General features: G+C 35.6%; 1 protein-coding gene across 1 annotated transcript in view; it reads right to left on the bottom strand.

Annotated features, from left to right (window-relative positions):
* Positions 1-13,209: 13,209 nt before the first annotated feature.
* LOC101625123 (chromosome unknown open reading frame, human C1orf27) overlaps positions 13,210-25,936 on the bottom strand; it is a 32,089-nt gene continuing 19,362 nt past the window's right edge. Inside the window, exons 12-14 of the mRNA XM_012728856.1 lie at positions 19,732-19,917; positions 15,492-15,602; positions 13,210-14,181 (exon numbers count right to left, since the gene is read on the bottom strand). Of these exons, the coding sequence (XP_012584310.1) occupies positions 14,114-14,181; positions 15,492-15,602; positions 19,732-19,917 (365 nt within the window). The 3' untranslated portion in view covers positions 13,210-14,113. The remainder of the gene's footprint in view (positions 14,182-15,491; positions 15,603-19,731; positions 19,918-25,936) is intronic.

The following is a 25,936-nucleotide window of genomic DNA, read 5'->3' as shown; positions in this document are numbered from 1 at the left end:
CTGTCAGTATCTCATATTTCTCCTTTATATATTGACCTTTGATTCTGGTAGTATCTATATTCCTTTAGAGAATGCCAACTATGGTCAAGAATAATGTACTCTAGGGAAAAATAAATCTGATCCCGAAATTATATGACTAGTCTTTCTTAATATTAGTCATTCAAACAGATATAATGCTTACTACAAACGCTTTAGCACCATGTTTTTTCCTGTGTTATTATTTGTAATTCCCCCATATAATTTTCAAATTACATTAGTAATTATAATTTTGCTTATGTAATAAGAAAGTCTCATGAGAAAATAAATTTTCTATTTAAAGTCTATTCTTTCTCAGTTACTATACTCTCAAGGACATAAAAATATACACCCCTTCCAAAGTTCAGTAAGACATTATATTCCAACAAAAACTATTACACAAAAAAAACTTATACACTGTGGCACAATAAAGTTGAAAAAAATGATCTGCTAAAAATATAATTTCAGAAGCTAACCTTTTCTAAGAAAAAAGTGGAAGTGAGGCATTTTTATTCTCTAGAACAAGAATATTTAGCAGTAGTAACAGCTATGGTTGTTATTGGTTGATTGCCTATTATGGGCTGGTATTTGGTACATATCACTTCTAGTTCTTCACATATTCTGCAAGTAGGTAGTATTACTCCCCTTTTATAAATGATGAAATTGGAATGCAGAAAAGTGAACTAGAGAGTATGCTACTATTTCCCATGAAAATACTCAGCAAACTCTTGTGTGAATATGGAAATGCAAAATAAAATACAAATAAAAATGAGTGGAAGCATAAGACAAAATAAATTTTTATATATGTGAATCAAATGGAAAATAATGAGCCAAAGTAGAATTCATATGGCTTCTCTCTGAAGACATGGTGCCTGATTAAGTCACTAAAACAGGCTCTTGTGAGATGTGTGCTCATAGCACCTTTTCAAGTTTCCCTCTATTGAGTCAATGCTGAAACCATCTGTCACAAATTCTAGTCTCCATCTCAAATGACTAGTTTATAGCTCCTCTTCTTGTCTTAAACCCCTTCCCCCCAACCCCAAATCTAAACACTTCACTTTACCATACTTCATTGAGACATAAATGCTCTCAGTGTCCTCAGATAAGACCAACCACAACTGTTTGCCACCAATCTAAACTGTGTAGCTATATGTAAACACTAAACAGCCTTGTGATGGACATGTGCATGGAGCTAGCTAAGGCCCTCTGATTAGACTGGTCTGTGGATCCTTCTCGCCTATATAGCCATTTTTCTCCTATAATAACTCCTCCCTCTTTGAATCATTTATTTCTCCATTTCCCTATGTTGCATTATTCACAATGATTTATAAATGAGTTTTTGAACTATCCACTACTTATAATAGTCCACCTGTCATTTGAAATTTCCAGCCAGCCCTATTTTTTTTTTTGAGATTTATTTATGAATACAAGAGCTAGAGTATAGGCTAGAGGTGTGGGGAATTGAAAGGATTCACCAGACAGAGTGGGTAGCAGCACAATCAGGTTGACTGAAGTATACTACTGAGGGGAGCAGCGGACAGGACAGGAGAGGGCTGCTGAGAGGTTTGCTGTGCCATGTGGGTCAGCTCCCAGGCTGAGGAGTGAACTTGTGCTGCAGTGGCTGAAGATAGCTTCATAATGCTAAGACTTAACTTTTTGCACCACCATAAATTTTTACAAACACATCTCTTGAAAGAAGTATCTCAAATCATCAACTTCAGTCCTCATCCAATTTTTGTTCATCCAATTCCAATCGTAACTTTATGGAAAGCACTCTTGAGTACAGTTGTAGCCAGACTGCAAAATGCATTGGCCAGTTCTCATTCCTGTGTGATGCTGTCCTGATAAGCATGTGTCAGATTTGACTACCTCTTGTTGAATCACTTTTGGCTTCTTTGAAAATGTATTCTGGAGACCATTCCTGGTGGTGCAACAGTTTAAAGCACAGCACAGTGAAGCTCCCTGTGGTCACTGCACCATGAGTTCAATCAATCCCACACCAGAGAGGTGACCCACATGGCACAACAAACCTCTCCTGTCTCACCTGATGCTACCTTCAGCAATGTTCTTCAGTCAATCTGCCTGTTCTGCTCCCCATTCTGTCTCTGGCAAAACCTCTCACTTCATGCACCTCTGGTTCTTGTATGCATAAATAAATAAAATAAAGAAAATATATTCTGTTTATCTTTGTTAAGGAAGGAAGGATAGTCAAATGTATATCTCGAAACAGACTATCTTCAGATTAAAATATAAATTCTTTTCAAAAGCCATATCATTAATTCGTATAGTGCTGCTTTGTAAGGCAGAGGTACAAAGCTAACCAGTGAAAGAAGACTCATCTATGGAGAATGATTGTTTTGAAAGATCCCTTTCAATGAAAGCTTTGCTCTAACAAGAAATAATATACTGTGCATTAATTTAAAAATAGAGAGTTAGCAAGTTTAAGCAGGACTAGACCCAGAAATGTATTTAACCCGTAACTGTCAAAACAAAAGTAACTAGGTGGCATCTGTATAAAAGAGTAAGTGATGATAGCAACCATCCTCAAAATAAGCACTTGGTGACTAATGGATGCCAGAGTGAGGCTTTAATCAGAACATTCAACAGAAGAGTTAGACAAAAGGCAGGATTTGACTAGAATATTTGAAACCTGCTGCTAAAGAAATCCTGGATTTCAAACTCTCTCATGTAAACACTTAATCCATATTTTATTTGGCAGGAGGAGAGAAAGAGATTGGTTTGCTCTCAGTGAAAGAATGAAGTTTTAACTTTAAATGTTTAAAATGTCATAACACAACTAACAAAAACCACCCATATAGTAACTGGAATAGACTTGAACAGAGCCATGAGTGTTAGTTGTAAAACAATAGGAAAAATGGTAGGGAGTAAAAGAATTATTGTGTAAAGTGAGAAGCTTTGATGGATCATGCAGTGTTCTTGACCTCAAGGATCTCAAGGTTAAAAAATCAGAAATGTAAACAAGACATGGGAAATGTTATTTATGTCTCCTTTTGCTTTGACTTCTATCACCATGTTGAGTATGAATATTCTAGCAACTACCTATAATCTGGACTCTGTTCCTTTACCACCTCATCTCTTGATCTCCAATAAACTTCTACTTCACTTGAACCACTCACTTCATTTGCTATCATGCATTGTCACTTTTCCAAATCACCTTCCAAGCCTCCTTATTTATCATCAGAACCATGTCTCCCTCCTTATTTACTTGTTGACTCTACTAAATTCTGGGTGTCGGATTTCTTCTAGAATACCACTGCACCAATGGGAATGTGCTACATGATACGATCATTTTGTCAAAGCAAAATGTTCTCTCTCTCCCCATCCTCTTTTTACTTTATTTACTTTTCTATCAGCTTAGGTTGCATGATTCATCTATCATTTAAAATATTCTTGCCAGTATCTTAATTTTCCTGGTCCTTATTGCTATTGACTGTTAGACAAGGACATAAGTTGCTATTTCTATTCTTAAATCTGTGAAGACAAAGGATGATGCAGGAAGGGCAGGAAATCATAATTTCATTCCTTTTTAAAAAATATTTCATTTACTTATTTTTTTGTATACAAGAGGAATGGAGGTTGGGGATGGGTGAGAGGTGTGGGGGTGGATGAGGGGTGGTAGTGAGAGGATTCACCAGAGACAGAGTGAGGAGCAGAACAGGAAGACTGAAATACACTGCTGAGGGAAGCATTGGGTGAGACAGAAGAGGTCTGCTGTGTCATATGTGGGTGGTGATAGCAATAAGACTTAACCATTAGACCACCAGGAAGGCCCAATTTCATTCATTTTGTATTACTGACATCAAGTGAGTCTTTAACTGTCAATCCCTCTATATCCGTTTGGTCATCTTGGGTCCCCTACTTTGTAACAATTCTTTCAAATCTTCTTTATTCCCTTTTTCTTCACACTCAGTAGATGAACATCACAACTTCATGGAAATCTGTGGACATCAAATGAGATCATCTTCAACTTTCTACTACCAAAACTACAAGCTCAAAAACACTTACACCAACCCTCTTCTTTCTGAGTTGTTATATTAGATGTTCTTTGTCTTAAGGTCAATAGTTGCCTGTACTTCAACCACCCTCCCACCTTCTCAGAATTCTTACTTAATGTTGTCTTACTTCTGGATGATCATGCCTTGAGCTTCTACATGCTCAAACACTCACTCCCATTCTTTACTTAATCTTTCTCCTATATATGTAAGCCTAAGGGCTTACCAAGTCACTTTTCTGAACCTCAGTTCTAAAATAGAGGAAAAAGCATGATAAAAGTAAAAAATACTTTGCAAATTCTAAGGTACTATATAATGAGAGTTAGTTTAATTTTATAATTTGTTTTAACCTAAAGATCAAAAGAACTGAGTTCCCAAGGTTTTGTTATTATTTAATTGGAAGATGAGGGAGTACAACTCAACTCTCCATAATCATTACCATTATTTCATTTATGAATAAAAACTGGAAAATATTTTTAACAGTGCTAACCTGAAAAACTTATTTTGTAGAAATTTTTTGTATGGATAGTGTTTATATGGATATTGCAACCTTGCAGCTTACTGACATCCAGAATTTTAATGGGGACAGACATCTGGTATATCTACAACTAAATTGGATTTGACAAAAATAGAATCTAAAAGCTGATTAAGCGGCCTTAGTTCCTACCAGGTAAAATCCCATTCACAGTACTATAAACAAAAGACCTTCCCAACAAACTAAATTAACTTGAGTGAAATCTCCCTTCCTACTAGGAGGTTTTTTTTTTTTTAAAGATTTATTTATTTGTGCATACAAAACTGGGGTACAGGCCATAGGTGCACGGGCGGTGAGAAGATTCACCAGAGACAGAGTGGGGAGCAGAACGGGCCGACTGACAAAGTACACTGCTGAGGGGAGCAGTGGGTAGGGCAGGAGAGGTCTGCTATGCCATGTGGATCACCTCTGAGATGGGGATTGAACTCATGATGAAGTAGCTTTAGCTTCTTAGTGCTGGGCTTTAAACTACTGCTCGGGCCCATAGGTCAAGTCTTTTTAAACAAGAATTTCTGTACAAGGCTCATTAGCAATCAGAATTTCAGAAGTTCCACAATGTAGTATATTATAAAATCTAGCTTCATTTGATGGTGCCATATAGATTATTTATACAATAATTTTAAAATAGAAAAAATAATCTAGTTCTGACAATTGAGTTAGATAAAAGCTGTTTACCCAGATCCTTACTCTCCCTGACTTCGTGTCCTTGGATACAATACAATAATAATCAATGTGAACTTCAACAGTATCCATCACATTTGGGTCTTTCCAAACAAATCTTTGCCTTGCGACAGCACAAATTTTGCATGCCCAATGAAATGTAGGTGAAAACACTTTAAAAATGACAAAAAAGAGAGAGATAATGTCCATTTCTGTTAATTTATTTAGTAGGAATTGTATGGAAACTCACTATCTTTGGTAAATATTCACTAACATATTTGATATTCCCTATATAATTAGATTTAAATCAGAAGTCAAGAACAATTTACTAAATATTTATTGTACTTTATACTTAGACCAATCCTTTACAAAAGAGTCAATAAGCATAATAAGCCTTATAACAGAGCTTGATTATTCCCAGCTGTTTTAATAGTAGTTGTGCACTTATTGACCTTTGAATATTATCATAGTTACTAAAAGATATTTTATTTATACACAAATGGCACAGTAGGATGGAGGGGCCTGAGGTTTTATAGCAAAAAGAGACATTGCTAAGGATAATATGTGTGTTATATTTTTAGAGTAATAATAGTAAATATTTCCTTGGGGAAATTTTCTCTCCCTTCATCTGTATTTTTAGTCATTTAAAAAATATGACTTATACTAAAGAATATGTGTAGTCTCTGTGATAACTACTATTAATTCTTTCCTTAATTGTACGCATGAGTTTCTTCACCATTGAAAGAGGGGAAATTAGGCTGGCCCTGTTTGCCCAATCGAACACAGAAATGATCTCATATTTCTGCACCCAGGCTTTAAAAAGCCTGTTTTTTGGGGGGTAGGGGTGGGGTTGCCGCAGAGGGGGCTTCCCTGGTGCTACAATGGGTTAAAGCTCAGCACTAAAAAGCTAGCCACAGCAGCTTCAGCACAAGTGTGATCTCAGTTAGGAAGGTGACCTATATGGCACAGCAGACTTCTCCTGTCTCACCCACAGCTCCCTCAGCAGTGTACATCATCAGTCTACTGTTCTGCTCCCGACTCTGTCTCTGGTGAATCCTCTCACTGCCCCTGAGCCTCTGGCCTATACCCAAGTTCTGTATGCGTAAGTAAATAAATCTTCAAAACAAACAAACAAAAAGAAGACTGGGTTTTTTGGAACAATTTCTACTTCGTCTTTGAACACTAATTCTTAGGGCTTTCCCTTTTAAAATTTTACCATCACGCTGTGAAAAGCCTAAGCTCTGGGGAAGGATCATGCAGGGGAGAATCAGACAAACTGCCAAATAAAGGAATGAACTATCTTGGATGTCATACCCTTTAGGTGGCTGAAACTCTGGCCAGCACCAAGTGGAGCACAAGAACCTTTCAACTGAGCCAACTTGGCCCAATCTACCAATAGATCTATGAGTTAATAAAATGACCACTTAATACCAATTTTTTTAGATGGTTTTTATGGGGCAAGAGACTGCCAAAATAGAAACTCATAACTACAAACAGGTGAAAATCAAAACATATGACCTTCACCTTAGACTTGAGCAGGAGATGAGGGCTATAGGATCTACAGGGAACAAAGGGGACTAGAACAAGGAAAATATTATTGAAGAGCAACATTTTCATTTGCAGTAGAGTGAAAGGTAGAACAAATAAGGGGAATCAATGACCTAAAAAATCTTGTGGATCCACAAGAAGATATGGCACATATGTACAATGGAATACTGCTCAGAAATTAGAAAAGACAAACTTATGTCATTTGCAGCAACATGGATGGAACTGAAAGGAATTATGCTGAGTGAAATAAGCCAGAAAGAGAAAGAAAAATACCGGATGGCGTCACTTATATGTGGAATGTAGAGAAACCAGAGAAGGGCCGATCAAGCCAAACTCTAAAACTGAGCTTTGAAAGTATAAAACTAGACACCCAGGAGAGGGGAAGGAAAGGGGTGAACACAGAGGGGTGGGGAGGGAGCATAGTGAACCTTGATGGCGAACTTTGCTTTAGTGGTGAGAACACTATGGTAACATTACCAGCATGGGGAATCCTATACTTTCAAAATACAAACAATAATCTAAACCAACATCACCTCAGTTGAAAAAAACAAGCAAACAAACAAAAAACCATGTGGATCCAGCCAAGGGTATTTTCAGGCAGAATATTGAGAATGCCAACTGATTTCTTCTAGCTGGTTATGATCGTATGTGAGAAGAGAGACCTGAACTACATAAGAAACTGCTCTGTTTTGGAGTAAAATTTACTGGAACCATAAAGGTCCAGAACACCTTTTTCAGTTACCATGAAGTTCTCAAAGAAGAGAGGATTATGTAGGCAGAGATCAGACCCAAGGAATTGTTAGTAAAACAGCATCAGGTAAGTTAAGATCAAAGTGGCACGCCTTCAGAATTCAAATTGAATCATGCTTCATCAGTCTCTAACTTAGGGAAAAAAACAAAGGCTCCTAAAATTCTCTGTGCATGTACCATAGGGTCTCTAAGGGTACTGGCCTTCAGACAACTGTCCACTCAACTCAAAGTAGTGAAGCTTATCTGAATAGATTTGTGGATAATGCCTTTTGTCTAAGGGAATAGACATCATTTGATTGGTAAAAAATGCTTACTAGTTTTGAAAAAAAAATGTTAGTTTAATCTATCATAGAAAGATAGTTCAAAATAGAAGTAGCTCTGGGCTTTCAAACTTCAAAACTGGGTCCTTCTTGGTGGTGCAATGGGTTAAAGTGCAGCATTGTGAAGCTCCCCACAGCTACTTCAGTGCAAGTTCAATTCCCTGCCAGGGAGGTGATCCACATGGTATGACAGACCTCTCCTGACCTACCTGCTGCTCCCCTCAGCAGTGTACTTCATCTATCTGCCTGTTCTGCTCCCCATTCTGCTTCTGGTGAGTTCTCTCACTGCTCAGGAACTTGTACCCTTGTTTTGTATCGGTGAATAATCTTAAAAAAAAAAAGTCAAAATTAGGGAAATAGGTTGAAGCTACTCAGCTTCAAAGAGAAGTCATTTCTAGTGTAAAATAAATGACTTAGAGTAGAGTTAGCCTCCTCAGGAAGTCAACTGCTGAGAACCACTCTCCAGAAGAACTAGGCCCTAATTGGCATGCATTACCTGCTCCAAGAAGCATGACAAATTAGAGACATGTGCCCAAGTGGAGTTTAGAATTCAAATTCGCCACTTTGCACCTCTCATTTTCCTTCTGTTTTGATTAGGAATGGCTTGCCATTGTATATTGGATGAATATGAGGAATAAAACTTGTTTCTTTAGTTAATACATGTCATGTTGAGAGGAACTGCTGTTAGGGTGAGTGTACTTGATGCTGATTTCTGGGCCTTCTGCTTAAAACTGATGCTACATCCATGCTTTAAAGTTGTCTTGAGAGGTGGTAGATGCATTCACCATATGTCAAGCACAAGATTGCTATGGCAAGAAGGTTCATAATGGTAACTAACCTCCATTGATAGTTACCAACAAGTGTTGGGAGCCCTCATAGCATAAAGTGTGGGGACTAGGGAAACATGAGTGTTGTGGATGGAAGACTGGTCATGGCCGAGAGATTGATCAGCACAGGCTGGAATGCTGGCTGTGTACAAACCAATGTGTACAAACCAGTATGTTCTATCTCATGTCAATGAACAGCTTAGAAAAAAACCATTTGCTAACACAGAATCTTTGCAGTGAATGTGTGCCAGAAATATGCTAAATACTTAGAAATAAGAAAATGAACCACTGTTCTGTAGTTCTGCCCTACCTATATCTTTCTTTGTAACTTTGTTGTTTCTGCAAATAAAAGCTGTGGTGCACTGAGAACAGAATGAGACTGGGAATCTCTCTCCCTAGCCCCCCTTTCAAACCAGACGCATGCCTGTGACAAACATATACCTGTTTGTGTCATCATGCCCACTGAGAGATAAAGGTGTTTTTCCCCTTGGCCTTAAATCTGTACTGGCCCGGTAGATTACTTTGATGAATACAATGTAGTGGAATCAATATTCTGAGACTTCCACGTCAAGGCCCCCAAAGGATTTTCTATATTTCCCACTTATCTGGGAACACTCATTATTTCTTGGATCCTGGACATCCTAAGAAGCACCATAGGTCTGAAGCATCAAGAGGGGTGAGAACAGGGTGGATGCAGTGTGAGAGTACAATGGACTATGGTGGAGGACTATGGGTTTGTGATGGGAGAGGTATGATAAGCACACCTAAAGGGAGGCAGCTATACTCTCAATTTATTAATGATGTTGTCTTTGGAGTTGAAAGTGGGGCTCCTGAGTTCACTTTGGAAAGGATAGCAGAAGTCTGCTTTCACCAGCAATGGCAAGTTCCCAGGCAAATTTTTCCGTGACACAGAGACCTGCCCCCGAAAGGGCAGGTTTATTATAAAAAGCAGAGAATGAAGGGCACTTGCATAGACACAAACAGGCAGAAAGGGCTGCCCCGAGAGGGACAGGTTTGCTGACAGAGGCCTGCATGGTCACAGGGGGCCAGCCTTGAGGACAGCAGCCTCTGCTGAGGGCGGTCAATGTAGAGAAGCCCCAGTATGGTACAGGTCACAGGTAGTAGACTGGTGTCTGAAAGACCATCGTCTGCTCTTTGGCAGACTGAACAAAAAGGGGAAGATGGTCACTGGTTTGCATGGCATTTTGAGGTCAGCTCGGGAAAACTGGGAGATGGGCCAGGGTTGGCACCAGTTCTGCTTTGTTAACATCTCCATATTATCTTTTTAGGAATGTTCTTTCTTTTCCTTAGGATGTAGGAAGACAAATTGTTAAATGCAAGAGACAGGAATGCTCACTGGTAGAAGAGAGACCTGTTTATTTATCACTGCATCACTATTACATGGAATGGCTTGAGATTTGCTTTATTTATTCCTTTATTTCTTAGGTTATTCTCCCCGGTAAATTGCAAAAACCCACTTTTTTATTTTCTTGTCAATGAACATTTGGGCGGCTACAGACTGGGCTGCCTTGAACATTCTTACACACACTTAAAAAACATATGCAAGAATATCTCAAGGTATATCTGTAGAATGATTAGGTATTAGAGTATGTGAATTCTTTACAGAAAATCAAATTGCCTTCCAGATTATCAGTTTACAACCCCACCTACTGATGTCTTCTTCATGCACATCTTCATTCGTGTTGCCAAATTTCTAAAAATTAAACAATTACATCAGCTTATTGTAAAATTATATTCATTTTGGTCTTCGTTACTTAATATCTTTACACATTTTCAGTCAGAACCTCTGAAAATATCTGGCTTATAAAAAAATCCTAGAAATATAACTTCAGAATAAGGAGTAGTATCGGGGAGGGACACAGAATGGACAAGGGACCCAATGACCTGTGGCGGAAGACTGGTGTTTGGTGACATGCAAATGAAGAAATGTAAACCTATTATCCCAGATCACACATTGTGTAAACCGATGTTACCGTAAAAAAAAAAAAAAAAAGTTGCAGAAAAAAATCTTGATTAAGTGAAAATACCTAGTTTAATGTCCTTTGGCTCATTTTTCTACAGGACCATGATGAAGTGGTGATAACAGTGGCATATGTGTATTCTTGATTTAAAAAGCATAGAACTTAGTGATGATTTATTATCCTCCCACATAATGTTGAATTCCACTTAATAGTGCTTGAATTTCATACCTGCATTAAATGCTATTAACCTGAAGTTTTCTACTATTGAGTATCTAACTTATTATTAGTAAAAATTAAACTGTCCTTATAAAGTGAACTGGTCATTCCCTCATTATCTATTTTTTTTTTTTGAAGAGTCTAGAAAATGTTCAAATAACTAGTTAAGTTTCTTGAAAGAGCAGTAAAACATCTGTAAATATGGTCTATATGTTCTGTCAATTTACTTATTCTTTAAGATTTATTTATGCATACAAGAACAAGGCCAGAGGTGTGGCTGAAGGCGGGTAGTGAGTACATTCACCAGTGACAGAGTGGGGAGCAGAACAGGCAGATGAGCTGAAATACACCGCTGATAGGGAGCAGTGGGTAGGTCAGGAGAGGTCTGCCACGCCATGTGGGTCACCTCCCTGAGGCTGGGGATTGAATTTGTGCTACAGTGACTGTGGACAGCTTGATAGTGCTGCATTTTAACCCATTGGCTACTTGGGAGGACCCTGTCGATTTATTTTTGCTACTCAGTATTAATGAATATGTCTATGGATCTTGCCCATTTCTTTTGGAGCCAACTTAAGGAGTCATATTTTCCTAGACCATTGTCTATTTTTGTGTGTTGTCAAGTATGTTAAGATGCTCCTTGTAGTCTCATCTCAGGAGAACCTATGGGTTGTAGTTGACTTCTCTATCATTTTCATCTTGTTCTATTATACCAATTGTATTGTTATGTATTGTATTGTAATACCAACTGTATTGTATTATCCCAATTATATTGTTATGAAAGCACCTTTGACACCATGATTCTAGTTCATTGATTTCTTCCTGTGAGCTATCTCTTTGCACTTACATTGTCTTGTTTTTTACTATGGTAAGTTACACATCTTTTCCTTAATTTAAGCACTTAAGTCATTTCCCTTAAAGTGCTTTTCTGTTACATCACCTAATTTTTGCAGAGGTAGTATTTATAATTAGGACCTAGTTACATGCTTTGTTCTTTCAAATCTATCAAGCTTTATAACTTGTGAATATATTTAAGAGTGCTGAAGGCTGCTTCCCTATAAAATGCTAATAATAATTTAAACTTTACTACTGACCTAATTTCTGATTATCCATTTAACACCAATCTTTGAGATTTGTGTTTTTTAAAAAAATATTTCCATTAAGGCCCTCCCTGGTGGCGCAGCCGGTTAAAGCACTGCACTAAGAAGCTAAAGCCACTTCAGCATGAGTTCAATCCCTGCCCCGGAGGTGACCATATGGCGTTGGCAGACCTCTTCTGACCCGCCAGCTGCTCCCCTCAGCAGTGTACTTCGTCGATCTGCCTGTTCTGCTCCCCACTCTGTCCTGGTGAATCCTCTCACCCTCCGCATCTCTGGCCTGTACCCCAGTTCTGTATGAATAAATGTTTAAAAAAATATATTTCCATTGAATCAATGTTGCTTTTCTCAGAATTTTGAAGGTATTATTCTGCCTTTTGGGGGGTACATTGTTGTTATTGAGAAATCTGAGTATTTATCTTGCCTTTAATGATGATGTTTTCTCTGCTTTGATTGCTTTTAAAATCTTATGCTTGGCATCATCTATTTACATTATATTGGGTTTAAGCATGGATTTAATCTACATATGTATTTGGGACATAATTTTCTTTTTCAGTACATGAATTCATGTTCTTCAGCCAAATGTGGAAATTGCTGTTCTCTCTTCAAATCTTACTTTTCCATTTTCTCTTCCTACTACATCATAATAATTCTTTCAATTTCAATTCTCTTTATATTTTCTAGTTCCTCACTTCTCCTTACTACTGTGTAATTTCTTTAGTTATAGCTTCCAGTTTATTTGTAATTGAGTCTAATATAATACTAACAAGTCTGAGGTATTTTTATTTCTTTTTTCAAGTAATATATTTGTCATTTCTAGCAGTTCCATTTTTTTTTTTTAGATGAGCTTATGGTTCTGTCATTTATGTATGTTGGTAATGATTTTCAAGTATTTAATCAAAATTGGTTGTTTTACAGGTTCTTTCTCATGCTACCTCCAACTTGTGTCTTGTGATCTGAAATTATGAAATATTGCCTGGTCTTTATCTATGGGATTCTGTCACCTAAATTAGGTAATCTTGGCCTATATATAAATATATATACATATATTTTTAAGGATTTCTTTATTTATGCATATAAGAACTGGAGTATAGGCCAGCAGTGAGGGGGGTAAGAGGATAGCAAAATCGGCAGATCCACTGAAATACACTCCTTAGGGAAGCAGCAGGTGAGACAGAAGAGGTCTGCCATGCCATGTGGGTCACCTCCCTGGCCGGGAATTGAACTTGTGCTGCAGGGGCTACAGATAGCTTCACAGTGCTTTGCTTTAACCTGTTGTGCAACCAGGGAGGGCCCTCGACCTATATTTTACTTCTACCATTAACTACAGGGGAGCTGAGGGCCATTTCACTGTCACTGGTGGGAGATCAGATTTCAAATTTCCCTCTTTTCTAGTCCCAGACAAACTGCATATGGTGTTACTATTTAGCAACTGGACAAGAGTCCACCTGTATGCTTAATACTATCATCCAATGCAAAATGTGCTCCTTTGTGGCAGACAAAAATAGAGGTATGGCACTTGAAAATTCCCTATTTTCTTTTAGTCTACTACTAATGCATTCAGAAACAGATTTTATTCAGGATCTAGATGTTTTTTTAAGTAACTAAACTAATGTAGTTGGAAGCAAAAGTCTTCATGTATTAAACAGTATGACAAAGTAACCTTAAAAAGCATATAATTTATATCAATCATTTCTGATCAAACTTCTATGTAAAAGTATCTTGGAATTGAGTGTACATTAGAGAGATCATCAGTAGTAATTTACCCAACAGGTTGTTGTCTGGAGAAATTTCTCTTATGGCTCTATTATTAAGATATTCAGTCAAATAATTTTCAACATTCTGATAAATATGTGATCCACATCCATAGGACTAAAATCTGTGAAAATAAACCATCATTTTGAAATGAAAAAAAAAAATAGGTAATTGTTACATGCAACTCCCTTTTAGATGCATATTTTTATTTTTGGAAGCCTGGGCCACCTATAATATAAGCAAAGCTAAACAAGGCAGCTGGTGATTTCATTTTTAGGCATTACGGCAGCAGATCTGGCTGCTATTGTCTTAAGTGCAGATGGATGGTTTACATCTTTATTATTCATAATTGCTGGTCACTGTTCTCTGGTTGATCAGGAAGCTCTCTGTGCCTCACCCTAATCACTGAAGTAATGAAAGGAGAGACCCGCAGCAAGGACTGCAACTGCAAATGCTGCAATCACACCTAAAAGTAAAACAAACACAAAACAAATGGACATGGAATGAGCAAAAGAAAACTTGGCTGATCTTAGTCTCTGAAAGGTGGTTAGCTGACAGGCCTAAACAACAACAATAACACACACAAATACAGATGCTTATATACACATAAATGTGCACCAAAAGCTAGCAAAATCTTGGAGAAAAATATATAACTAAGTTGAAAAAACAGACTGGTAAAGTTCAACTGATAAATATGTACTTTTCCACTCAAGCAAAACTTTTAAAAAAATGATGTAATTCTTATAAATGTCTATATGCCACCACACCTAAGAGAAAATTAATACATCTTTTAAAACTGGGCACATCAGTTCTGAAAACACAGGCCTTTTCTACTATTGATTCTACTAACTCGGTAAGCTTTTCTAAGAACACAAATGAAATTATTTTAAAAACTTCTATAAATACTTATAGTGATATTCAGGTGTATCATGTTAAACCACTCAAGACACAAAACGGCAGTGGTCCTCAATCCTTACAACACAGTCATTTATACAGCTGCTGGAAAGTGCAGAAGCTCAGATTCTAAGGAAGGCTGGGTTGGTAACTTCTATTTTTATTTCTTATTATTGTAAATCAAAAAAAAAAAATCACAATAGTACACACACACACACACACACCCCTACATGGTACAAAGAATTCAGGAAATTAACTTTTTTTATTTGATGAGTGACAAGGAAACTAAAGCATCTGATTTCTCTCAATCAAAAGTTTTAATACTTGACAGCATTTCTCAAATTGGGCTTCCACTAAACAACAATCTTCATATGGTAAGTTGGAAAAATGTTGAATTGACTGCTATACTTCTTGGAGTCTTTAAAACGCTTATTTACATTATAAATTTATAGACTTGTGTTTGACTTTTTTCAAACAAAATCTTCTACAATAGGAATCCTGCACATACCAGTTTGGAAAACACTGACTTTTTCTACTATTGATTCTACTAACTCAATAAGCTTTTCTTAGAAAACAAATGAAGTTTGTTTTGGAAAACACTGACTTTTTCTATTATTGATTCTACTAACTCAATAAGCTTTTGTAAGAAAGCAAATGAAGTTATTAAGAAGTGTCACCTTTGAAGGCATTTGGAATCTGCATTACTTATAAATTGCTTGTAAATCTATCTGCAGAACCTGACATTTTTCCATAACACCCAGTAAAGGCTATCTTAATCTAGTAATTTTAAGAAAGCAAAATGAAACAAAATTTTAAAATATAAGAAAATTCAAATCCAAAATATCATCTTCTCAACATTATAAAATAATAATAAAAAAATACCTATGTGTTGCTGAATTTTCAATACCATTGTAGTTTTAATTGGTTGTTTTGGCTGTTCATCATCTGTGTTATCCAATGAAGGTTCAGTATTTATAGAGGAACTGACACATACTGTAAGAGGATAATAACAATAAACCCTAAATAAAATATGGATAATTACCATTTTAAAATGAATTTTAAAGAACATTAGAAAGAATACACACTGTGAACTCCATTTTCCTTCTACTTGAGTTTTTTAATAACAGTGAATTTGTTCATTATCAAATTAGATGAATAAATTTTTGTGGAATACATATCAAACAAACATATACCTTATGGACATCTCTCCTGCCCACCTATGAAGGTACCTCTCTTTTACTTTTTCCTTTTCCTAATAAACATCTCTATAAAATGTGAAAAAAATAAATATATATAAAACATTTTATGTAGTTTTATAAGTGACCCAAACCAGACAGTCACAGAGTCAGTTCTGAATGACTCCCACAATTTATAATTTACCTTTGGTAGTAAAGATAAACTAATACCAAAATTCAAACCAGATCATAGTTAGATAACCTTCACTCTTAATCTGGGTAAGTTTTTATCACTCATTGGTGGTTTTAGCAAACAGTCATTTCAAATTAGATTCATGTAATGTGCTGTTATACAATTTGCATTATGCTGACAGCAATTCATGGAAGTTGGCTTAGTTGAATTTCTTTAACACAGATTAAAAGTGTTTGACCCTAAAATATCCTGAGATCACATATGCTAGTGGTTATCAGTACCTCCCCACCCCCTTACTGCTGAAGAATCTGACAGAAAACCTCAATATGAAAAATAGATGAGAGTAGAATTACTCTGGTTGAAGCAAGGTTGAAGGTTCCTGCAATCAGTTTTCCTATTTCTCATAGGAAGTGGTAGTAAAGTGCTGTTCTATAGAACTCTAGAGAACTAATTAGAAAGTAACTACTTCATGTTGATCCCTCTATTTACAAAGACAAGAAGGAAGTACAGACTGAGATAGTAGATCCTACAGTTTAAATTTAATGTTTGGGGATTTAGAAAGTTCAGGCAGACAGCTCTATATTCCAATATGCTAACATTGGCTTATAAGGATGATACATAAATTCACTGAAACAATTAATCTATGGTACCAAATAGATGAAAGAAAAAGAAAAAAGTAAACTACTTCTCATCATATGCCTTTGAAGAAAGGTAAACCAAGACTTCAGAAATAATTCTTAGTAACTACTTCATTAGAATCAAGAACCTGACCATCAATTTCCCCCACAACTAAAGAATTAAAAAATACAAAACCCTTTTTCATTTTTTTTTCTATTCCTTTATCCCTAACAAAGTTTTATTAAGAACATTTTTTCTAGAACTATTCAGTATTCTATGTTTCTACAATTTATGGTTTTCTCAAGGGATATAACACATGAGTTCTAGACTACATTAGTCCATCAGCTTCAAATCTCCCAACTTCATTTATGGGTCTAGGAGTTTAATGTGTTGTTATATTCATTTTAAACACACACACTTTGAATTCTCTATTAGCAAGTATTACTGCTAGAAAGTTTTTTCTTTGGGCCACTAAAATCCAGAGATAACAAAAGTACTAGATAAAGATGAATTACATCTGTTTGCTACAGGAATATATTTAACTCAAGCACCTAGATGTAAAGGACACAAAACTGGTTTTGTCATGATATATTGCTTAAACAATTAATAGTAATTTTATATGTGAAATTCATGTTTCAGTACATCCTGTGCAAATAATTTACTTCAATAGAGAGACATTCATTTCTGTGTTATTATTTTTAAATGTCATAAAAATCATCTTGATTTTTTGACATAAACGGGAGATAATTTTACCAAAGCTGACAATTTCTCAAGATGAGTAAGACCCCATTAAAACAATTTGTCTGTTTGTTTTTGATGGGGGTTTGTAGGATTTTGATACTATGTAATTTCACCAAAACTTTTAAGTTACATAAAATTTAAATGCAAATAATATGATTTAATATTACATTAGATGTCAGCTACTTCTTAAAACCAGGCAATCTTAACTACTGACAAAACCCAAATCAATTATGTAGGAAAATAACCTTGACTAACTGTCACCAAATGAGAAAACAAGGACCTTAGGAGTGCAGACTGACATGCAGGTATGTTCTGATTCTATTTCGGGCTTTTGAGAGGAAGATGGGACAATTCAGCATATTAAAATGAGACTTGAACTGATCAGCTATTTTCTTCCTTACCACTGAATACCAAATTAATGAGGTTACACTATAATCAATGATTTAGCCAGAAAAGTATAGCATTTACTTATTTTTCCTATAATGAAATTAACAATGTTTAACCAAATAAAAAAATTAATTTCAGCTCTGATAATCAAGGCAGAATAGGCAAAGATGAATTTAACCAGATTTTAGAAGTTTTTCAAATTTTTAAGTTGACGCTGTGAATAAAACACATCTAAATTGTTCATTTCTACTAGGATGACTAATGCATCCAAGAAATTTTAAACTCATCCCTCATCTTAAGTGAGTCATTTTGACAAATTGTTCTTCATCCCTTAAGTCATTTAGAATGATGTTATTTTAAGATATTTACTTGGCAAATATGTACTTTTAACATAGCAACTATTTGGCAACTGTACTGCAGAATAGAAATAAATAACAGTCAGTCAAATAATAACATTAAATCTAAAAAAAATAAAGCTAGATACTTACAACAAGCTTAATGTTCTTAAATGTATAATAATAGATTTTAATTTTTGAATTTGAACATTTGAACTCCTTTTTAATGGTTTATTTCATATGGAAACCTAATTTGAAATATTCACAAAAATCTAGATATATATAAAACATTACTTTCATATTAATATTTTTCATTACAATTTAGAAGTTTCACTATACTTTGATAATAAATTTTACTGATTCACTATTAATTTACAATATTATATAGTTTTGGAGGTCGTTTCATCTCATTTTACCTACCAACAACATTCTGATGTCATTCCTACTCTCAGGTGATGCCTTCTACCTTCTCTTCCCCTCCCCTCTGGTATGCTCTCTATTATTCACTGACTCAAGAGATATTCTTGTAATTTGTTAGTTAATTTGCTTTGGTTATTTACAATCTACATATAAGAAACCATCTGGTTATTGTCTTATTTTTTAACTTATTTTGTTTTGCATGATCATCTGAAGTTTCATACAAGCTATTCCAAAAAGCATCATTTTACCCTTTTTAACTGCTGAGTAGTGTTCTATTGAGTATGTGGACCACAACTTCTTTACCCAGTTATCCATTGATGGGGATTTACACTAATCACATCTTGAATATTGTGAATTAAGTTTCTACTGACATAGGGGTATATAAACCTTTTCAAATTAGTGTTCAAATCCTTTGAATAAATACCTAGGGGTGCTACTGCTGGATCATAAGGTATTTCCATTCTTAGATTTTAAGGAATCTCCATACTGTTTTCCACACCAGCTGCTCCAATTTACATTCCTACTAATAGTGTATTAAGTTTCCTTTGGGGGCTACAATTTTGCCAACGCATGTTGTTTTCAGTCTTTTTGATGTAGAAAATTCTCAAAGGTATGAGATGATGTCACACTGTAGCTTTGGTTTGTAGTTCCATAATAGTAAGTGAAGCTGAGCATTTTTTCATGTGCCCGTTAGCCATCTACATACAGAAGGTTCCTTAGTGCAAAATCTTATCATAATGCTAGCTAATATTACCCAACATTTATGTATCTGTTTATAAACCATTTCCCATAACATTTTACTAAACTCTTGCCTATTTCTGCTTAGAAGCATAATTATATGAAAGAGCTAGGAAAATAAAGGCAAACAGTATAGAAAAGAAATTCAATAAAGACTTTTTGAAATTTTGTGATATGATATTTAGCTAAATAATTAATAGTAACAATGGGTTTTGAGAAAATTTTTTTTATATAATAAAAATACCTTAAAGTTATATATTTCCAGCTACTTAAGGCTGCACTTATTTTGTGAAGCACTATTTACTAGGGTTGGAAAAGCCTAATCTTAAATGTTGGCACAATTTTCCATGAAAAATACTGCATATTTACAAATATAGAAATTAAACATTTTAAAATGGTTAGCGTGTCAAACAGAACCAGTTTTAAGGAAATTTAAAAAACACAATATTTAAACTAGATGTCTAATAATTTCAACTACAGTAAATTCAGGTTCTTAAGTAATACCATATAATTACCTGTGTTTATTTCCTCAGCAATTTCCAAATCTTCTAGTTGAATTGTATGATCTAACATTTCTCTAAAATGGTCTTTGATTTCTTCAGCTGACTCATCACCAAATTTATAGTCACATAACATTACAGAGGATCCTGGAATGGGGACAAAAACTCGGAGAGGAAGAATGTGGAACTCTTTTCCAGAATCTAAAAAGAAAAGGAACATTATCAATATTTAGATAGGTTTGCCACTGGAATTAGTAATAGATATTTGATAAGGATATGAAAGCACCTAGCATATGTAAAATCTAGGCCTCCATGACTGTGCATGGGCTAAAGTCTCAGTGCTATGAAGCTACTGACAACCATTGAGGTATGAGTTAGATCCCTGGCCAGGGAGCTGACCCAGAAGACACAGAAGAACTCTCCTGTTTCATCCACTGCTCCCCTCAGCAGTTATTTCAGTAGATCTGCTCTAGCCTGTATTATTCCCCACTCTGGTGAAATCCTCTCACCACTCCAACTTTCACTGCCTTACCCCCATCCTCTCTCTGACCTAACCCCATTGTATGCATAAATAAATAAAAATAAAGTATTAAAATATATGTATTTTTAAAAAGGCCTTTTCATTTTCTAAGAGCTGTTCTTAATGAATTCTGTTTTATCTTAACACAGCTGGTCTCTACAACAGACCCAAATGAAAATCCTATAAACAAATTTATTGCTACCTTAAGGGAAAGGATTCTATTGAGTGTATATTCCTGTATTACCTGGTGTCCTTTGAAGGACTATTCAAGAAAGAATTATGACCCTGGTCTTAGACATTGTTGTCTTTCTTGTTTTAACCTTACTAGTACTGAATTTTCTAAATGAATCTTGCCTTTTTTATGCAAGTAAGGCATAAATGAGTGGCCTACCTACATCAAGCATATACATGATAGCATTCACTATTCCATGAATCTCTACACTGGCTTCATCTATCTAGATGCTAGGTATCAAGTGGGTATAAGTCATCAAGACATGATTTTGTACACTAACTTCCCAATCAGCTCCATCTTGTTTTATTTTCTCTTTTCCTTATAATATTTAACACTCCTTATTAATATTTAATTTTATCTTGACAACTTGTAATGCCTATTTGTAAAAAGCCTTAAGTCATTTTTTAAGGAAAAAAAAATCTGCAATTAAATAACACCTATATTTCATTCTTTGAATACTCACAAAGTAGAGCCTATTTCTTCCCATTTCTAATAATCAGTGCTATATAAAAACATAGGTGTTTGGTTTAACATGATTCTAATGAACTATTAACAGAAAGAAATAGTTTTTGTATAAAGAATGATCTTTTTCAGCAACAGACATGATTTAGAAAGAAACAAATGATGAACAAAACTACTATTTTACTACTGAATTAACTACTGTTATTCTAACAGTAACCTATATTTCCTTATTTAAAAAATAGTGGTAGCTTTATGTAACTATAAACAGAGGATGATGAAGAATGACTTAAGTGTCTCAGGAGATGCTGTAGCTTGTTTTCATATGAGAACTAGGAGTACAATTTTACTCTTGATCAGAGTGCCTCCTAGTTAAAAATTGCATTATTACAATTTGTACTATAGTGCATCAATTTGTCCACATACTGAAATGGATATATGTTTTACTTTGGGCCATAGTTCTTTAAATACAAAGTTCAAATCTTTCAAAGATAGCTATAATGTGCATGTATAATTGAAATATAAAATTTCAAAACTATTTCTGCCTCAATTCTAGGTTTGCTGTTCAAAAGATATTTTATTTGTATTATTAAGCTTGCAATTTAACTTTCTGTCATATCTGAATAGCAACTAACATGTTACTGGACTACTTTCCTGTTAATGAAGTTAAAATGTGTATATTTATACTTTTTAAAAAAATACAATACCACTTTCCAAAAATTATTGTTAAGGAATATTAAAGACAACTAACATAAAGTAGTTTTCCTACTCCATTATTTCTAATATAATAGCAACTACCACCACTTACTAAGATTGGCTTACCAATTTTGTTACGGACTTTAAAAAAAAAAAGGCTACCACAATCCCTATTTTATATAGAAGACCCAAGACTCTTACAGTGGAATTGCCTGTGTATAGTTACCCTGGCACTAACAGAATGGATACAGAACTCAGGAATTTCAAGATTTTTGCTCTTCCACCAAGCTATACTGCCTACTCTTTCACACAAGCCACAAAGGCCACTCAATTACCAGTGAGGTTTTTCCCTTCTATTTTAAAAAAATTTAAAATGAGGTTATAAGGTTAACTTTTCTTTTTGTTTTATCTTTTAAATTTTTTTTTACATCGTTCTTCATTTTGTGCATTTTTTTCCATCTCAGTTGTAATCCCCATGGGCTTCCCACCACCAATTTACCCATGTGCTAGCACCACAGTCCAATGCACTCTTCCTACCCCAGTTCCGATCCTATTCCCCCTCACTGCCCCCATAAAATGTCTCTGGTTTATAGTTGTTCACTGTTTCCATTTTTTTACTCTATTACATTTGTTTATCTCCTTTCCTCCCACCCCCAATCTCTTATGCTCCTGCTGCTATCAGTGAAATCATCCGGTCTTTTTTTCATTCTGGCTTGTTTCACTAAGCATGATCCCTTCCAGCTCCATCCATGTTGGCAGCAAAAGGCATGAATTTATCTTTTTTGATTGCTGATAACGTTAATTTTTAATAAATCAAACTTAATGTACAAATAACACAACTATCACTAGAAGCACCTAACCTTACTAAATATAAAACAATACCAGGGAATGGTGTAGTGGGTTAAAGCACAGCACTAAAGCTAAAGCCACTTCAGCATGAGTTCAATCCCTGCCCAGGAGGTGACCCACATGGCATGGCAGACCTCTCCTGACCTGCCCACTGCTCCCCTCAGTAGTATACTTCTTTGATCTTCCTGTTCTGCTCCCCACTCTGTCTCTGGTGAATCCTCTCACCATATCTGTGCCTCTGGCCTGTACCCCAGTTCTGTATGCATAAATAAATAAAAAATCTTAAAAGAAATAATAATACCGGGGCACGGCCCTCCCTGGTGGCACAGTGGGTTAAAGCACAGCACAAAAGAAGCTTAAGCCACTTCCATATGAGTTCAATCCCCACCTGCCCTGGAGGAGATCCACACGGCAAGGCAGACCTCTCCTGACCCGCCCGCTGCTCCCCTCAGCAGTGTACTTCATTGATCTGCCTGTTCTGCACCCCACTCTGTCTCTGGTGAATCCTCTCACCCTCTGCATCTCTGGCCTGTACCCCAGTTCTGTACGAATAAATCTTTAAAAAAAAAAAAAGAAAGAAATAATAACACCAGGGCAGTTACATAATACCATTTTATGAAGCATTCTGAAATGTAACAGAGCACTTAGCAATATTCTAGTATCTAGTATGTGATAAAGTAGATCTTTGACACTAATGGGGATATATCCCCATGTCCTCAAAATCCCAAACTTTATAATTTAGCTATTACACAAAATGTTGCTCACGAAAGTGAAGTAAATGCTTAAAGCCACAAGAGTTATCACATACACAAAGTCAAGGACTAAAAACCAAGTCACACTGAGACGGTAGCCTCATCAGGGTAGCTTTGTTTTTGCTGTAAGTTTGGGTGCTTAAGTGATCGGGTCTGGTAACTTTCCAAAATTTCAACCTAATGTCTGCACATAAGATTCAAACTCAGGTTTCAAGCAAAATTATATGGTACTAATAGGAGGAAAGCTAGGGTTATCTGTGAATTATGGGAAAGGCAATTGTTAAGTCTGAAAAAACTAGAGGGTAATTATTATAGGAGTATAAAAAGAATTACTTTGGGGCCTCTTTGATGGCCCAATGGTTAAGTCTCCGTACTATCACTTCTATAGCCGGAGTTTAATCCCCAGCCAGGGAACTAAATCACATATGGCACAGCAGACATCTCTAGTGACCCACTCAGCAGTGTATTTCAGTAGATCTGACTCTGGTGACTCTTCTCATCCCCACCCCCAGCACCTCAAGCTTATACCTTAGTTCTTCTATGCAAAAATAATATTTTTTTTTTTAAAAAGGACTGGTTTGTTATCTGAGCCTACCAAAACCTTACATAATAATCACTATCAGTAATACTATAAATATTAGTTATATAGAGGAGTCATGCTTTTCCCTACAAACAATAAAATATTCCCTGCAAAAGCTAATCATTCAACTTTCAACTGTCACTCCACTCATACCTGAACAGTAGGAAGGGGAAGATATGTGTGCTTCAAAAAGCATATTCAGTATTATAATTTTCTTTTTTAGTAAAAAAAATAGTTTCAATACAAATTATTGAAGTGTAATTAGACATTTATATTTCTCAATATATGGAATAGTTATAAAGTTAAAATAACACGTGTTAGCTATATTTAAACTGACCAAAGCCTACAAAGTATAAAAACTAAGTATAGAAAGAAATATCACCAAAAGCGATATACAGATTAAACACCATCCCAACAAGTCTCAATGACATTCTTCAAAGAAATAGAAAAAAATATTGATGAGATACATATGGACCTCAAATAGCCAAAACTCTTATGACTAAGAAGAAAGAGAATGGAGGCATTATAATCCCAAACTTCAAGCTGTACTACAAAGCCATAATAATCAAAACTGCATGGTACTGAAACAAAAACAGATATATAGACCATTAGATATGGATAGAAAACCCAGATATAAACCCACAGGTTTATGGACAGCTAATCTTTGACGATGGAGCCAAGAAGATACGATGGAGCCAAGAAGATACAATGCAGCAAAGAAAGTTTGTTCAGCAAATGGTGCTGGGAAAACTGGAAAGCTACATGCAAAAAAATGAAACTAGATCACTACCTAACACCACACACCAAAATCAACTCAAAGTGGATTAAAGACCTAGACATAAGAATAGAAACCATAAAATACCTGGAAGTAAAAATGGGTCAAACACTACATGACATACACTTTAGCAACATCTTTAAAGACACAGCACCCAAAGCAAAGATAGTGAAGACAAGGATTAATAGATGAGACTACACAAGTTAAAGAGCTTCTGTACAGCAAAAGAGACATTACAAATGACAAACAGACATCCCACTAATTGGGAAAAAATTTTCTCACACAAAACTAGTGATAGAGGGCTGATCACAAAAATATATAAAAAACTGATGAAACTCAACAAAAATAAACAACCCCATCAAAAAATGGGCAGAAGAACTAAAAAGACACTTCTCCAAAGAAGAAATGCAGATGGCCAACAAGCATATGAAAAAATGTTCAACATCACTTGTAATAAGGGAGATGCAAATTAAAACCACAATGAGATATCACCTCACCCCAGTGAGAATGGTACATCTTAAAACAACTAGCAACAGCAAATGTTGGCAAGGATATGGAGAAAAAAGAACCCTCCTGCACTGCTGGTGGGAATGCAAACTAGTACAACCACTATGGAAAACTGTTTGTAGGTTCCTCAAACTGCTAAACATAGAGCTTCCAAATGACCCAGCAATCCCACTCCTAGGTATCTACCCAAAGACACAAAAACACTGATTCAAAAAGATACCTGCACCCCCATGTTTACTGCTGCTTTATTTATAACTGGAAAGACATGGAAACTGCCCAAATGCCCAAAAGACTGGATTACAAAGATGTGGTATTTAAACACAATGGAATATTACTTAACAACAAAATAAATAAATAAATAAATAAATAAATAAACACATGCCTTTTGCAGCAACATGGATGGAGCTGGAAAAGATCATGTTTAATGAAATAAGCCAGAAGGAAAAGGAAAAATATGGGATGGTTTCACTCATTGCTTGAGTATAATGGACCAGGCGAGAAAACAATGATAATGATGAACAGTTATATACCAGAGACATTTTACGGGGATGGAGTGGAGAATGGGATCTAAAACAGTCGGGGGAGGGAAATGCACTGAACTATGGTGGTGGGACGTGGGTGATTTGGTGATAGGAAGCCCAAGGGGATTACAATTGAGATGGAAAATGCATAAAATGATGGAAAAACAAGCTATTATATTACTAAAAAGAAATTTGTTGAAAAAGTTCTATTCAATCAGTTGGCGATAACACATTGTTATAAAAGATATAGGTAGAACCAAAAGATGACATTTATTCTCTCTTGCTATCCTATTACTAAATGAATTGAACACATGCAAGAAAATACTTAA

Source organism: Condylura cristata, unplaced genomic scaffold (genome assembly GCF_000260355.1).
Source record: "Condylura cristata isolate star-nosed mole 26May11 unplaced genomic scaffold, ConCri1.0 scaffold00024, whole genome shotgun sequence".
NCBI classification, from domain to species: domain Eukaryota; kingdom Metazoa; phylum Chordata; class Mammalia; order Eulipotyphla; family Talpidae; genus Condylura; species Condylura cristata.
This window is presented reverse-complemented; position numbering and strand designations above follow the sequence as displayed.